The sequence below is a fragment of the Glandiceps talaboti genome, chromosome 13 (genome assembly GCF_964340395.1).
Source record: "Glandiceps talaboti chromosome 13, keGlaTala1.1, whole genome shotgun sequence".
Classification (NCBI taxonomy): Eukaryota; Metazoa; Hemichordata; class Enteropneusta; family Spengelidae; genus Glandiceps; species Glandiceps talaboti.
Genome location: NC_135561.1, coordinates 12,534,312 through 12,552,169, shown reverse-complemented (window position 1 = coordinate 12,552,169; position 17,858 = coordinate 12,534,312). Strand labels below are relative to the sequence as shown.

The window sequence follows — 17,858 nt, the reverse complement described above, 5'->3', positions numbered from 1 at the left end:
GACAAGTGCTGTAGAAGTACTGCCATCTAGAGGTAAGGTAGATCTGACATGCCATGTATGAACACTGCATGCAAAGGTGTTTGGTTTTTCTGAAAGTGGCAGCCATGTTACCTCTCAAACAATATCGTTCAACTTTTTTTCTTAAATAACAATGGTGTTAGGAATACAACTTCTACAATCCTCAAATGTATTGTGTTATAACAAAGCAGTACTACAATACCACGGTTGCCTGGTTTCAAGGTGTCACACTCGCACCTGAGGGCAGATGTCAGTAACTTGCCTCATATACAAATACATGTCTACACATGTCCCACTACACATTGATGATCTACAACACAATCTTGTATGTCAAGCCTTTTTTCTTATTGATTTGTACTCCACATTGTTAACATAAATTTCTTGTTGTGCAACATTTCAGTATCCGAGAGTCATAAACTGTACAGTTTATTGTGAATATTAACAACAGTAGTGGCTGCAGATCTACAGATGATGTGTTTTGGCATCATTACCGTGGACACCATATTTTGTCTATTTTTGACATGATCTTAAGTGCTTTGAAAACTGGCCAACGTAATGAAATTATCATATGCTTGTAGTAATCTGCCAACTTCATGGGTACCTCATGATAATTTTGGCATTTCCAATTTAAAGTACTGATTCTAAATTATATATCTTGTATATTTTCACAATGTGATAAACAATCAAAAATGCATGTTCTCAAGGAATCATAAACCATGTACCAGGGCCAGATATTCCAGAGTGGGGCTCTAAATCTCATAAATGTCCAAATATTTACCTTCTCTAAATGATCTAATCGAATACAATTGGAAGCGTGCCGTGTCAATTGTCGTCATGAAATAACTGGCGGCCTGAATTATTGCCTACCTAAACGCATGCGTACAAAAGCATATTATCATGCGATGATGTCATGACACGCGATGTATGTCGTGGGTGTGACGAAGCTTGCGACACGTCACCATTTCTTCTACGGACTGTGGGAAGAACTTCTAGTGCTAAAGGTAGGTTTGATTTTGTAAATTACAGCTATGAATTACATGTACTGACAGGCAAAGTTTGCATTCCGCTATTTGGTATTTTGCCAACCCCTATAAATGCTGTACTTGAAACACAAGCCGATATTTAAACCTCAATAAATATGACAAAATGGCGTAGTATCCAACCATGTTTTGCTGTATATTCTCTAGTTTGTATCACACATAAAACAATTCTTAAGTTAACAAGATCAGACCATTCAGTATTTTGTGGTGACTGTAGTAAGGCTAGTATTTCTCAAATATAATGTTTATTTTCCAAACTTGGGTTAAACATCAAAATATTTTAGAAAATTCAGTTATTAAAATTTACCACTTTATCATGTACATGGTAGACTGTAAGATCCATATTGTTCAGCACTATCAGGATCTAAACCATGACTCTACTAATCTACCCAATTTCCCACATCAGCAACCAGACTTGGTTGCAATAAAATATTGTCATGTTCTGATAGGTGTTAGCCTTTCAAGGCTGATTTATGAGACCAGCCACCTATTCAACAATAATAAGTTTCCAAGCCAAAGTCTAGTATTTCATCAAGTCCAAACAATTTAACAAGTACCATCATAACAACAATTGTTCTAAGCATCAGAAGCAGAAACTATTATGTCTATTTGATTTTTAGCACAACTGAGGTCCAGTAGTGCTACAGGCATCACCCGGCATCTGTCTGTCTGTATGTCTGTCTCTCTATCTGTGTGGGTGTGTGTGTGTGTGTGTGTGTGTGTGTGTGTGTGTGTGTGTGTGTGTGTGCGCGCGCGTGCGTGCGTGCGTGCGTGTGTGTGTGTGTGTGTGTGACCTCTGTTTGAACTTCTAATCACAAGTTCAAGGAGTGGCCTAAATCCTTCGATCTAGCAGGCACAGTCTCATAGAATAGTACAGACAATGAGTGCTGGCTGATAGCATCACATGAGATTATATTTTGAAATAACAATAACTTGGATATGAATAATTACCAAAATAAATAATTAAAGTGGCCACATGGATGTGGATTGGGTATTTATTTTTGATACAAGTGTCATCACATAGTGTCATTTTATGGAAGTTTGTTGTTTCGGATAAATATGTAATAATAACAGAATCCAATTCTGCGTGAGTGCTGGTGCAGGTACTCAGGTGTATTTACACTCACGCTTGCAGTGTTTTCTGCTACACTTTCACTCGCTACTTTCGCAGAAAACACTGCAAGCACTCATGCAAATACCCCAAGTACATCACATTTGCACTTACAGTAATGGAGTTCTATCATATAATTGTATGGATATAGCTATACTATCTATCTTGACCAAACATAAATATTTACACGATTAGAATTGAATACAAATATTGACAATTATTACATATGTACCTGAGATGACTTGCACCAGTGGATACGCATACTAGTAGAATTTGCACTAGTGATAATATACCAAAAATATTATTGTATACCTGCATGCAAATTATATGCAAAGAAGGGCACAATCATTCATTGTACACAAAAGTACATGATCACATACTGTCAGTTTACAGAAATCTGCTGTATCAGATTAAAACATAATGTAATAATAACGGAACCGCATTCCACATGAGTTTCATTGTGGGTATACGCAGGAGTAATTAAACTCATGCTTGCAGTGTTTTCTGCTGCACTTTCCCTTGCTATGCGCATGAAAGTACTGCTGCAGAGAACACAGCAAGCACTCATGCAAATACCATGAATACACCACACTTGTACTCATGGTCATGGAGTTCTGTTGCAATACAAGTGGCTGTATTGATTATTTCTTGCAGAAAGGATGAAAACATCTGCTGAAACAGTGCTTGTCGGAGCTTGTGTACTCCTGTTGGTTTTCATCATTTTCATATTCAAATGGTGCATTCAATCCTGCACTCCCAATCCATGTATGGAAGCCCTTCCATCACCCAGAAATAATCTGGAAGAGGAAGATGCCAGTCTTCTGGACACAGAAAGTGGCTAGTAATATCTGTGAGTATTCCAAATGTACATGTGACCATTTTTATGGCAATACAATGCTGAAACAAAGTGTTATTCAATAAAGAGAAAAATAAATTGCACACCAATATAAACTATAATTTGATAATTTAAGCACAGTTATGGGAAGCCGTTCAGGCCAAAAGTATTTTTTATTTTAGCTGTAGTATTTTGTATTTTTCGTACTTACAAACTAATTTTAACAGTTTAACAGTTAAGGATTATACATAATTGAACGTCAAAATATATATTTTGTTAAAGTTTTTTATTTTATTTTTTAAATTTAAAAAAAAAAAAAAAAATTCAACTTTTTTTTTTCTTCTCAACTTTTTTTTTTGGCCGAGTCTGCTGACAGGCACCGGTGCAGAGCACGTCGTGCTCGTACCCGGCGCCTGTCACGAGTACGAGGCGTGACCTTTGACATCCATTACGACGCATTTCGGCGACGAGTGTGAAGCTACCATCATATTCATATTCATCTTCACGTTCAAAAGTTGACCTATACGCTCAATGTGAATATGATGATAGCTTCACACGTTCATCATCAGATTTGAAGTCTCCCAAATGGGTATGAACACGCGTTCGGCGAATCACATATCCTTCATTGACAGGTTGAAATCATGTGATTGTAATTAATTTTCAATTTTGACTTGTGTGGATTTGCATGCTTTCTTTTTATTTTTGCCAGAGTATCCAATTTGCACCTTGAATTATTGTTGTCATGGACCATATTTTTTACAATCAATTGCATTGCCCCTCCCCTATCAAGGGAACTACATACATTGTGATAATTGTGGTCTTGACAACAGTATTTTGACAATTTGTGAAAATTGTTAAGTAGGTTTGAAAGATAGTGGCACTGCAGGAAATCAAAACAATCCATGACACTAAGTGGCCAAGTGATATCACCTTGTCACTTGATGTCACGGATTCAAAACACACCCAGCCAGGCCGTATTTTATTACATTACTCATATAGGTGTTTTGTACACCCATATGATATACTGATATTTCATTTTCAAAGATATGGGAAAGGTATACTAAACATCCAAATTAGTTTTTTATATGACAACAATACTTTGATACTCTGGCAAAAATGAAAATAGAGCATAAAAATCCACGCAAATCAAGGGAAAGTAATTACAATCAAACGATTTCAACATGTCGATTAAGGATATGTGATTCACCGAACGCGTGTTCGTACCCATTCGGAAGACTTCAAATCTTACTGATGATGAATGTGTGAAGCTATCGTCATATATTCACATTGAGCGTGGAGGTCAACTTTTGAAAGTGAAGATGAATATGAATATGATGATAGCTTCACACTCGTGTTTTGGCATCAAATACACATTCTTATTACCTTCGAAATTGATAGCTCAAACATTACATCAGATCTCAAAACTTAATTTACGTGTGATAGTATCTGTTTTTTCCAACAACCGCGACTTCAGCCACGTACGATCCATGTGCAATGGGTAAAGGTATTTCCAATGGGTCAGTCAGGTACTTCTAGTACGAGCGCACATGTTGACGTCGACCTGCTGTGTTACATATGTAGACGTGTTGTTCTCAACTTTTCATGATACATGCATGTGTACTCAGAACACCAAGAGAATGTATACTACAATGTACGATGAAGTAAACTGAATCTTTACTACTACAACAACAACGACGACGACGACGACGACGACGACGATGATGATGATAATAACGTAACAAGGCGATAAAAGCTGGTTTAGGTTGATATGTAATACAGCAGGTCGACGTCAACATGTGTGCGCTCGTACTAGAAGTAGTACCTGACTGACCCATTGGAAATACACGTTCGCTTTTCCTCACGTTTTTGTTCCTAAAGCTGTTTTGCTTACACTCACAGTATATAGTGTACCATCTTATTTCAATTCTGGTCAATTTCACAATAATGAATGTAATTGTTATTGATGCAACAAACTTTAGTTGTTTTAGATTAACTACTTTACCCGTTGCACATGGATCGTGTCCTACGTACTACATCATGTAATACATCATACATGCGGTCATAACCTTAACGTGACGGTGTACACGTGTGTACGCGGCTGAAGTCGCGGTTGTTGGAAAAAACAGATACTATCACACGTAAATTAACAGTTTTGAGATCTGATATAATGTTTGAGCGACCAATTTCGAAGGTAATGAGAAGGTGTATTTGACGCCGAAACACGTCGTAATGGATGTCGAAGGACGTGACAGGCGCTGGTCAGCAGACTCGGCCAAAAAAAAAAGTTGAGAAGAAAAAAAAAAGTTGAAAAAAAAAACAATTTAAAAATTTAAAAAATAAAATAAAAAACTTTAACAAAAAATATATTTTGACTTTCAATTATATATAATCCTTTAAAAAATTCTGGTTTGACGAAAAATAAAACAATATTCTCAAATAAATGAAAACTTATTTCAATTAAAATAATGTAACCATGGAATAAAAGTACATAAACAGTTAAAATTAGTTTGTAAGTACGAAAAATATAAAATACTATAGTTAAAATAAAAAAATACTTTTGGCCTGAACGGCTTCCCATACACAGTAGTACCAAACAAACAAGATTGTAAATAAATTAAAGGTTAATATTGATGTCATGATTATTCTATTTTTTAAGGTATTTATTTTCTTATGATTTCAGTTTTAACTTCTTCTCCACAAGAATTTGATCTAATTCTTGACAAAAGAGAATGATTGGTTTTGTAAAAATTACTCATTTACATGGTCAATTAAATGCTTATGATTCTGTTTCCAAATGCATAAGTTTACTGATATTACTGAAGAAAAATTATCCAAAATGGTATTTTTTTTCCCTTTATTTACAGATTGGCCTTTGAAAGGTATGCTATGCTGCATTCTATTTAGCCGTAGCCCTTAGACTGCTGACAACTTTTTGGTAAGCTTCTTTAAGACAGCACAGAACATTGATCAGTGCAACTTTTGATAATTACATGCTGAACCACTGTATCAAGAACACATGCAAATCTATCACCGAGTCATCTTTGTCACATCAGATCTACCAAGAAATATGAAGACAAGAACAGAGTGGTTTCATTTTAGCTCAAGCACTGCCCCCATACATGAAGTAGTTTACACTTGAACAAAGAAATGAACAGAACGGTTTCGTTTTAGCTCAAGCACTGCCCCCATATATGAAGTAGTTTACATTTTACCCCAAAAATGACCAGAGTGGTTTCATTTTAGCCCAAGTGCTGCCCATATATGAAGTAGTTCACATTTTACCCAAAAAATGAACAGATTGATTTCATTTTAGCTCAGGTGCTGCCCATATATGAAGTAGTTTACATTTTACCCAAAAATGACCAGAGTGGTTTCATTTTAGCTCAACTGCTGCCCATATATGAAGTAGTTTACATTTTACCCAAAAAATGACCAGAGTGGTTTCATTTTAGCTCAAGTGCTGCCCATATATGAAGTAGTTTACATTTTACCCAAAAAATGACCAGATTGATTTCATTTTAGCTCAGGTGCTGCCCATACATGAAGTAGTTTACATTTTACCCAAAAAATGACCAGATTGATTTCATTTTAGCTCAACTGCTGCCCATATATGAAGTAGTTTACATTTTACCCAAAAAATGACCAGAGTGGTTTCATTTTAGCTCAAGTGCTGCCCATATATGAAGTAGTTTAAATTTTACCCAAAAAATGACCAGAGTGGTTTCATTTTAGCTCAACTGCTGCCCATATATGAAGTAGTTTACATTTTACCCAAAAAATGACCAGAGTGGTTTCATTTTAGCTCAAGTGCTGCCCATATATGAAGTAGTTTAAATTTTACCCAAAAAATGACCAGAGTGGTTTCATTTTAGCTCAACTGCTGCCCATATATGAAGTAGTTTACATTTTACCCAAAAAATGACCAGAGTGGTTTCATTTTAGCTCAAGTGCTGCCCATATATGAAGTAGTTTACATTTTACCCAAAAAATGACCAGATTGATTTCATTTTAGCTCAAGTGCTGCCCATATATGAAGTAGTTTACATTTTACCCAAAAAATGACCAGATTGATTTCATTTTAGCTCAGGTGCTGCCCATACATGAAGTAGTTTACATTTTACCCAAAAAATGACCAGAGTGGTTTCATTTTAGCTCAAGTGCTGCCCATATATGAAGTAGTTTACATTTTACCCAAAAAATGACCAGAGTGGTTTCATTTTAGCTCAAGTGCTGCCCATATATGAAGTAGTTTAAATTTTACCCAAAAAATGACCAGAGTGGTTTCATTTTAGCTCAACTGCTGCCCATATATGAAGTAGTTTACATTTTACCCAAAAAATGACCAGAGTGGTTTCATTTTAGCTCAAGTGCTGCCCATATATGAAGTAGTTTACATTTTACCCAAAAAATGACCAGATTGATTTCATTTTAGCTCAAGTGCTGCCCATATATGAAGTAGTTTACATTTTACCCAAAAAATGACCAGATTGATTTCATTTTAGCTCAGGTGCTGCCCATACATGAAGTAGTTTACATTTTACCCAAAAAATGACCAGAGTGGTTTCATTTTAGCTCAAGTGCTGCCCATATATGAAGTAGTTTACATTTTACCCAAAAAATGACCAGATTGATTTCATTTTAGCTCAAGTGCTGCCCATATATGAAGTAGTTTACATTTTACCCAAAAAATGACCAGAGTGGTTTCATTTTAGCTCAAGTGCTGCCCATATATGAAGTAGTTCACATTTTACCCAAAAAATGACCAGAGTGGTTTCATTTTAGCTCAAGTGCTGCCCATATATGAAGTAGTTTACATTTTACCCAAAAAATGACCAGATTGATTTCATTTTAGCTCAAGTGCTGCCCATATATGAAGTAGTTTACATTTTACCCAAAAAATGACCAGATTGATTTCATTTTAGCTCAGGTGCTGCCCATACATGAAGTAGTTTACATTTTACCCAAAAAATGACCAGAGTGGTTTCATTTTAGCTCAAGTGCTGCCCATATATGAAGTAGTTCACATTTTACCCAAAAAATGACCAGAGTGGTTTTATTTTAGCTCAAGTGCTGCCCATATATGAAGTAGTTTACATTTTACCCAAAAAATGACCAGAGTGGTTTCATTTTAGCCCAAGTGCTGCCCATATATGAAGTAGTTTACATTTTACCCAAAAAATGACCAGAGTGGTTTCATTTTAGCTCAAGTGCTGCCCATATATGAAGTAGTTCACATTTTACCCAAAAAATGACCAGAGTGGTTTCATTTTAGCTCAAGTGCTGCCCATATATGAAGTAGTTTACATTTTACCCAAAAAATGACCAGAGTGGTTTCATTTTAGCCCAAGTGCTGCCCATATATGAAGTAGTTTACATTTTACCCAAAAAATGACCAGAGTGGTTTCATTTTAGCTCAAGTGCTGCCCATACATGAAGTAGTTTAAATTTGAGTGAATTTAAGAACAGAATGGTAAAATATATGAGTTGTATATGTCCTTGGTGTTTTATCAGCTCAACATGGTGAAACAGAAACTGATGTGGAATTATTCAGAGATACTCAGACTTGTACACACTATTGAGATAGAATTGCAATGTGGAATAGATTATGGAATCATTGTTTTGATAAGTTAGGCAAAAATAAAATAAAAAATTTTGTTTCCGATAACACGACTTCATTAAATATGGTAGGTAGGTAGGTAGGTAGGAAGTTTATTTTATTTTGCATTTTTTTAAAATCTATTTCAACCCAATGACATGATACTCGTTGGTCACATGCTTCTATAACAGTTGATGAATTGTAAAAGAAGTAAATGAAGACAATTATGTGATTCAGAAGTAGACAAACACAATATGTAGACTGTGCTGTTATAGTCTTAAAAGACATCGTTTCTCTCTGGAATGTGATTTTTTTAAAAAGTAACCAAAGATACTTTGGCAAGAACTGGGAAATAGAAGTCAATTACAATTGATATAGTTTTACCTTTTCTTATGCATGTAAAAAATGTTTAGGATCAGTGGTTTAAACTAGGGTCAGTCGGGTTATCAGAAACACACTATTTTCTTTATCAGACCTTATATTTGTATGTACACAAGTAAAAGAGAGAAAGAGTACCAGCATGCAGTAGACTTTTATCATAATTATGTCAGTAAGAAATGCTTGAAGATGCAAAATAAATAGACATGGAAGCTACTGAAGCCAAGTCTTGATGTTCTTCTGATATGAGTGCATGCATGGACAGTGTATACAGATTGCTATAACTAAGACATCACCCATATGTCTCATTTCCTGTAGGGAATCCCCCAACCCCCCCAACCCCAACAGAGTTAAATGATACACGTACTTATAATGCCTTATGGAAATGGATTGTGCTATGGTGGCTCAGGCTCACAGAGAAACAGACATATGATGTTGCTTGAGAGAGACCAGTCACCATGTGTTTCGTAGTTCTATTTCCTGCATCTACGCCTACCTGTGTACAAATTGTCCAAAAACAAATGTGCAGTTCTATAGGGTTCTACACACTAAATGTGTACTAGTGAAGGTTGGCCCTAAAGCAATATGGGAGCTCAAGTCCCATCCCAGTCTTCCCATTGGTAATCAGTCATGACTACCAAAATAGCCTCAAATTACTTTTCATATTTTTCTGATATGTGACAAATATAGTCTGAAAGAGCCAGGCACTGTTAAGTTTATATAATACACTCCAGGGGTGAACGAATCATTTTGTGAACTGGTGGTCCCCAGACCAGTGCCTTAAAAAATCCAGTGGTCCTGCTGAAAGAATTAGTGGTCCAAGGTCCCACTAATGTGAAACATTAAATCTTACATATGAACCTGTATATTCAGACAACTTTATATCATAGTTATTAACAGTAAGGTACTGGTCCAACAGACCAAACAAGGTAAAATTTGTGTGGTCCGCCCCCAAAAAATCGCTAGTCCCAGACCCAGGACCAGTGGATTTGTTCACCCCTGCACTCAACCCTGGGTAGACCTTTCAGACTACATGTGTATGACAAATATAGTTTAGTTTACAGTCCTCATCACATACATACATGTAGTAAAATGCTTTCCTGTTCTTAATTTGACTTAATCATCAGTAAACCATTTCATTTATGCAAAAACTGACATCACAACAGTCACCTGACCCCTGATACACCATTCTCATCTACAATAAGCAATTACAGAATGCGCTACCGTTCCTTTAGTAATAAAAGTTCTAGAGGGAACACTGACTATAGATACCTAGCTGGCCTACTTTATAGTATACCATGAACAAGTGAAGTTAATGTCTTTGAACAAAAAATATGGTTGATATTCCCTGGTAGTTCCACGCCATGACAACCATGTCTACATTTGTATAACGCACTGGTTCTGAGGAGCTCACAACATTCCAAATCGCTATTATGTTTTCCAAATTGCTCATAAACTATGCTTGATGAGGTATATCATTGCCCCAAGTAATCCACCACTCAGCTGCAAAACACTCATGGCACTGATTTTTCTAGTAGGAAGCCATGATGAAATTGTTTTATAACTTAAAAATCCAAAAGAAATACCCAATCCTCATCCCTACGGCCACTTTAACTATTAACAAGTTATCCTTGTATATTAGAAAAACAGAATCTAGTCAGTATAAATCACATAGTTTTATTGCATACTTTATCTCCATACATTGAAGTATTTGCAGATACATGTATACTTGCTAGATACTTGCCTGAAACATGATGATGGAAAAGTTACAACTGCTGACATCAGAATGTGGACAAACGAAACCTGTTACAAATAGGGAAAGTAAACAAATGAATTGGATTAATAACACTTGGCACATCAGGTTGGAACAGCAGAGACTTGTATTACATTCCATGGTTTGATACGAACAGTTTTATGGCCTCTACGTTTATGTGAAATGCCTGGGAAACTTCAAACTTGTTTGTGAACGTGAACTATTACATGTACATGTATGAGAGGAGGCCATATACATGTATTCCTATCAAATGATAAAATAAGTCTCTGTAATTCCAATATGCTGTACCATGTGTTATTAATCCAATTCAGTTGTTTATATTCCCTGTTTGTAACAGGTTTTGTTCGTCCATGGTCTGATGTCAGCAGTTGTATTTGTCTGTATTTGCCTTTGCTCTGTTTAACTGAAGCAGGTTCACTTTTACTAAATATTCATTCACTTGACATTAGATCGATCTCCATCATCATCATCATCATCATCATCATCATCATCATCATCATCATCATCATCATCATCATCGCTATCATCATCATCGCTATCATCATCATCAACATCATCATGCCTGCCACTATCATCAAGACTATCTTCTTTCTTTAAACTCTTGACAAACATTTCATAATCCTCAACGGTCGACTTGGCAACAGTTTTAGCAAACCGCTGTGATGGAAAGTCAATGATGGCTCTGAGAGATGGATTACGAGTCCTGGTCTGTCCATTCTTATCAGGTTTCTCGTACAACCCCAACCGTTCAAGAAAAATATGCCGTCTCCTTACGTGATAGATATTGTGTTTAAATAATCTGGCATTCACAATTTGATCCAGATTTTTCAGATTCATATCAAAATAGACATAATGTAACTTCTTCACGATCTTCTCTGGGTCTTCTTTCAACACAGAGGGAGACGACTGCACAATTTTTTTGACGTGCTCACTGGTAAAAGTACACCTGTCTTTCAAAGTCAGAATGACTAAGTTAAATTGTTTGACTGACAACAACAGACACTCGGGACATGAAGCAATCATTTTCTGCAGTCTCCCTTCTTGTACACCTAACTTTCTGAACTGTTTGATACGACTGTTCAGTCGGTTTACATCTGTTTTCAGAATATCGGGCTCTAGTGATAAAATCCTGTACAAGTCATTGGGTTCAAAGTTGAGATCAAACAAGAATGTCAGACTATCTTCTAGTTTCTGCTTTGAAATTTTAAGAATGTTAGGACTATCCGAGATTAGTCGATGTACCTGTCTTTTATCTAGACCGAGTTGAAGTAATCTTTGTGGTAAGAAATGTTCAAGCTGTCCCTTAGCATCATCAGCTGTTACACAATCAACTTTCATGCTCATTCCTTGGAGGCGGTGATCCTGCGTTGGTTGGTTATGTTTCTGTTTGTTGTCTCTGAATGTTGATGACATAAGACACGGAGAGATGTTGACTGATTTACAACCTGCTGGCATCTTCCATGTTCTCTGTTCTTTGAAGCAACAACTGAATCGACCACAGCTTCTTATTTCATGCCTTATCCATACATATCTGTGGATGGCTGCCAAGGAGACTGTAGAATGCTTTCTCTGCGGACTTGATACCGACACCCTTGCAGTCAGTCTTAGAATGTGAGGTAAGTACGGTGAGATTTGTCCAAACATTTTGAACAATGTGTGAACTCTGTAATGATGAACAATGGAAAAAACTTAGTATCGCATCAAATCGCTGGTCACAGTGAAATATATACAATGGTGGTTAACAATATTGTATTTCTATGTGACACTGCTTTTATCACAAAATTCACATATACACATACCTCATACAGGTTGATATCTGTTATAATGTGTGCCTTGAAATGGATGATGTGACAGAACCTTGTGACATGAATGCTAGTGTGGTGTACTTGGGGCAATCTATGATCAAACTCATGAACATATTGCATGTGAAAGTGCATCAGAAAACCCTACTTGGATGAATTATAGATCTATCTCAATAATAGATCCATGGATGAATCGATGAATGCAAATACCCAAAGTACTGTACCCTGCACACTAGCATCAGTGTTCTGTTATACTGTACATGTATTAATATTATTACATTAATACATATATTCATCAAAACTACAAATTTTATAGAAATACAAATGCACATTCGGTTGATTTTGTAATGCAGTGTTAACACCAACAATATGCACATGAATGAATGCGATGTAATCCAACCGTGCATTTGTATTTGTATGAAATTTGCATGATCCATAATTTATCACATTACTTGTCAAAGATGTCATTGCATGGAACTTTGAAGTTTGTGTCCATCGTAAAGATGTTCATGTTTGCTTAAAAAGTTAAGCAAGGCACTTTTCATTTCAGCGTGTTAGTTACGGTAAGACGTCCCCCATTAACACAGAGGATATAATACAAAATCAACACAGTTTCCATGCATACACACATACCTCCTCACAGAGTTACACCGGCAGTTTCGTGCAGTTCAAAATATGTACAACGTAAATATGTAAACAGCGCCATGCTGAACACACGTCCCCTTTAAACTTTGACCTAGCAGGTCATATCAATTTCAGGCGAAAATATATCAATTCTTAGATCTTGTATTTAATTATATATATATAATTTAATAACTTGTTTGAAAATATATTTAAAATCTGCTTCGAAAGGTATGATAGTATTCTTAAAATGATTTATATTTAAATATTGGTTCGAATTAGTTTTTAAAATATTTCAGGTGAACGAGCCTGCTACAGGGTTTCATACTTTGAACTACAGCGTGTCTCCCTTTCGATCGGGGACTTGCACAAGCAACATGGTGAGTGAAGAGACGCCATTGAAATAACGTTATTTCGTATGAATGATAATGAAATACCAAATCGTGTGTCGTGGTCTGTCTTCCTTGTTATATATATAAACTACGGTCATTATCAGAATGAGTAAAATTCAATAAAAATGTTTTAAACTGCTGTAACTTCACGGCGCCCGTTCACACGTTTTTTACAAGATGGCCGTCACCCCATGCATGTCCTACACACTCGTGTTATTGAATGACAGTCATGTTTGTTGCATAACTTTAGAAGAAGTCCCACTGGGTTTATTTGACAAGAGTGTCACCATTATTACCATGTATTAATCAAGTCTTTCAGTCAAAGCTATAGAAATACAAACGAAATGAGAGCCTGAATGTGATCAGTCCTGTGCTTAGCCCTGTGTTGTTGTGAATAATCTCAGAATATGACATGCGGTCATCAAAGAAATGTTGCTTATCACCTAGATTTTTTCATGATTTTGGAAATCCTGTTTAAAGTGTTTGTAAAATACAGGTAGATTTTACCTGTTTATCACCCATCACAAAAAACACTAATTGTACAAAATTGTATCTTTTTTTCAGCCTCCAAAACAGCAACAAAAACAGCAGCAATCTAAAAAGAAGACTGATAAGCCAAAGTCACAAGGTGGCAAGGCTAAAAAGAAGGTAAGACCTCAAAGTTTAGGTAATCAAGATGATGATGATGATGATGATGATGATGATGCTGGAATACTACAGTTGTGTTTGGAATTGTGAGATTAGAAAATTACAGTTTCGATAACTGGTCGTTTGGGCACCTGACTTGCAGCCTAGACTACCCTAAACGTTTCAGCATTGTACCAGAGTGTGTTAGGGTTAGTTTATGAAAGAAGGACCACAGCATTTAATTAGCAGTGCGATTTGTCATGGGGAGTGGTGCCAAAACATCTTGGGTAATGGTGTTGAAATGTCCAAAGTAGTGCTGAAATTGGTCAGGTGCGGAAGTGTTACAGTTTCTACATTTTATACACAAACGCTATAACACTAGTGATTGTTATCGTAGGCAATTAGTCTAGCTGCCAGACCCTCAAGCAATACTGCTAACTTTAAAAGCCACAACTGATTACATAGCACCAAAAGGTAGTGACAACAGCTTGAGGTACTATCCTCATTGGCTTTTGTTTGACAACCTTCCGATGACAGATGTGGCTCTTACTACATGAGTAAACAACTATCAGAAAATATTAAAAATAAACCGAGAATTCTCACTATTAGTAACTGATATTTCAGGGTCTTGTCAGAGAGTTGATTAGGCTGCAAGGTGTGTTTTTGCAACTCTTGGAACAGTTTTTGTATCACTTATAACAACTTCATACTCTGATCCACACTCGCACTTACAACTTGACACTTTCTTGATATGAATGCTAATCAATATTACTGCTAGTTATACCCACCCCACCACTAGTAGTGTGTCCTTGAGGGTAATATGTGTCTCTGACACACACACCAATCTCTTGTGACCCTCCAAAATTGTTGATGTTCCCCTATCCCTTACTGTGTGGTGACTCACAAGAAAACATGGCGTTTATCAATTTGACCCACAACAAAATTTATGATGGATTACTACTGACATATGCTGTTCACCATTGCCCCCAGCAGGCAGATTAATCAGATTTTCGGTGAAATTTGTCACTTTGACTATATGTGGAGAGGATAGTGATGATAGAAAACATTGCCAGGTACATGAATAGGACTAGCCTGCCTTCACTAGTATACCCAGTATTGTTTTTAGTGAAAATTAATCAAACATACACACTACTTGTTTGTTTCAGAAATGGTCCAAAGGCAAAGTACGTGACAAGTTGAATAACTTGGTGTTGTTTGACAAAGCTACATATGATAAAATGATGAAGGAAGTTCCTAGTTACAAATTGATTACACCATCTGTAGTGTCTGAAAGGTTAAAGGTCAGGGGATCTCTTGCAAGAGCTGCCCTCAAAGAGCTTCTCAGGAAAGGTAACTACATGTCATTTCCTTCTGTTCAGATTTATGTTTGAAAGACCTAGCCTGTTCATGGCAGTGTATTGTGTAACCTTAGCCTTGTCCTAAAAAACAAGGACAGAGATATTTTGGACAGAATAGAATAGATGTACTTTTACACATGTGTATAGTTTTTGAGAATTGGACACCGAAGTGATATCACTTTGAGCCTCTCTGTTATTACTAACAGGACTGTCTTGATTCAGTTGTCAGTGAAGGTTAAGAAATTATTATTTAGGCTTTGTGTGTCTGTAACCATGTGCAGTGAGAACTCTGATTGTTATGAATGGAGATAGCATTGAACATTCAACATATGCAGTTTCTGTCCAACTCGGCACTCCAATTTTTGACATTCTGTGGAATGTGCCTAAACCAACAACGATGCAACTTGTGGTGTGTAGATATTTCATAGACATGTATAGCATTAGCCTTCCATAGTAATTAATATGTACAAGTGTACTGTGCGGAAGTGGTTGCTCATCTATTTTATACACTATGTAGCTGAACCAACATTACTTGGTACAGAATTGTACTACCTAGACGTGTCATATAAATAACAATCTATCAATTTCTTGGTTTTGACCATCACTTAAATTCCACATGCTCCACAATACCATGGGCATACATGCAAATAAATTGACCTTCAAATTCTATTTTGACAGTCTAGCATAACGTAAAGAAAGTACTTTTACAGTGAATTTCAATGATAGTAATCATATCTTTTTTCTTCATATTTCATAACAGGGCTGATCAAAGAGGTCGTGAAGCACCATTCACAGGTCATCTACACAAGAAACCCAGTCAAGGAGGCAGACAGTTAGATTTGGACTTTGTGCAAGTGATATGTAATTTTACAAACGCCTACAAAATAATTAAAAAACTCACCTTTTGACTGAAATTGTTAGAATGTGTGCTGTTTTCACTCATCTTCAAGACTGTCAGACAGTCATTGGTGGTGCTTTGCTAGTTTCTGTTCCATGGAAGTGGAGATGAACGAAGCGCCACCAACAACTTGTACTGTCTGACTCCCTCACCCTCACCTCTCTGGAAAAGTATGTGATACTGGTAAAGAGTTTGCCTGTAATTGTTGTATAAAATGAAATCATGTTGAAATCTAATTTTTCACAAGATTTTTACTAGACAAGAAATTTTGAAATATCTATAAACGAGAGAAAATTTTGGTATGACGGCTTGAAATTAATGGTAGTCCTGTGTCCACAGACTACCAATTTTGTCTAGTCCTCGTGGGCTACCATAATTTGCAGCTGAAAGCCCACTCAGGCTACCACTGATTGTGCGATGATTTAATGTTTTCAAAATGCACCTATTTCCAATAGAGAAACTCTTTTCAGTTCATACACATGAGACTACTGGTCACCATTCTTGGGCTACCAATTTCTGAAGTGGGTAGCCCACTTTTTCCTTTGGTAGTCTGAAAGGAAATGGTCAATTGTGAGCTATGTATGATCAGGAATGATTGGTTATCATGTATAAAGTTAGAAGCCAGTACAAGATTAAGATGCCTTGCAATAAAATACATCATGTATACATTCTGCATATGATAGCATAGGACATCTGTGATCTGTGCAGTGAAACACTGAGGTTCACTGATGTGTCCCCTTTATGGATCATTACAAACTAGATCTCATAACAGAGACCTCATCTCTAGCTATAAAGTAATGGGGAAGGGCAATAAAGTGGTAATGAGAGGGACATGACGTAGCTCGCAGACTTGACTGGCAAACATTTTCAAGTCTCGGGGTTAGACCCTTCTTATTTTTCTGCTCATTTATATGCAATAATTCAAGGGATCTGGCAAATGTTACCTTTCCACAGACTAACTTCCCATCGTAACCCACAGTATGACACCTTGATGTGTCAAGGACTACAGAACACAATGGTGACTGGTATGTTGGATTTCACACAATTTCCTTGAAGTCAATATATATTCAAATTTATTACACCAACATTCTTATACAAGCTTTCTTTGGTCAGATTTGAATCACATGATCTTTAAATAGTCTACTGCCTGCCCAGTGATATTGCTCACACATGCAGACTATTGCCCGCTGAAGTTATTTCGACCATTGTGCATCTATTTTGTGCATGTTTCCCAGTGTTGTGACTACAGTGAGACACACTAATTACAAATGAGCTGTGGGGACACTCGGGCTCCTATCAATAATACCATGTCTGCATTTTATGGTTATCTGGTTTGGAAATGCACCATGAAAGGGAAAACTTTTTTACTGATGATGAATGGTGATGAACATTGAGTAGACAGTGTAAT

General features: G+C 36.5%; 2 protein-coding genes across 2 annotated transcripts; one reads left to right on the top strand and one right to left on the bottom strand.

The window, feature by feature from the left end:
* Positions 1-327: 327 nt before the first annotated feature.
* Positions 328-16,466, top strand: LOC144444634 (small ribosomal subunit protein eS25-like). Its single transcript, XM_078134129.1, has 5 exons — positions 328-343; positions 13,475-13,555; positions 14,132-14,215; positions 15,361-15,544; positions 16,313-16,466. The coding sequence occupies exons 2-5, from the start codon at positions 13,553-13,555 to the stop codon at positions 16,387-16,389; spliced, it is 348 nt and encodes a 115-aa protein (XP_077990255.1). The 5' UTR covers positions 328-343; positions 13,475-13,552; the 3' UTR covers positions 16,390-16,466.
* Positions 11,188-13,262, bottom strand: LOC144444258 (uncharacterized). Its single transcript, XM_078133671.1, has 2 exons — positions 13,188-13,262; positions 11,188-12,415 (listed from the first exon to the last, which is right to left on the bottom strand). Exon 2 carries the CDS (start codon positions 12,394-12,396, stop codon positions 11,188-11,190), a length of 1,209 nt encoding a protein of 402 aa, XP_077989797.1. The 5' UTR covers positions 12,397-12,415; positions 13,188-13,262.
* Positions 16,467-17,858: the final 1,392 nt, after the last annotated feature.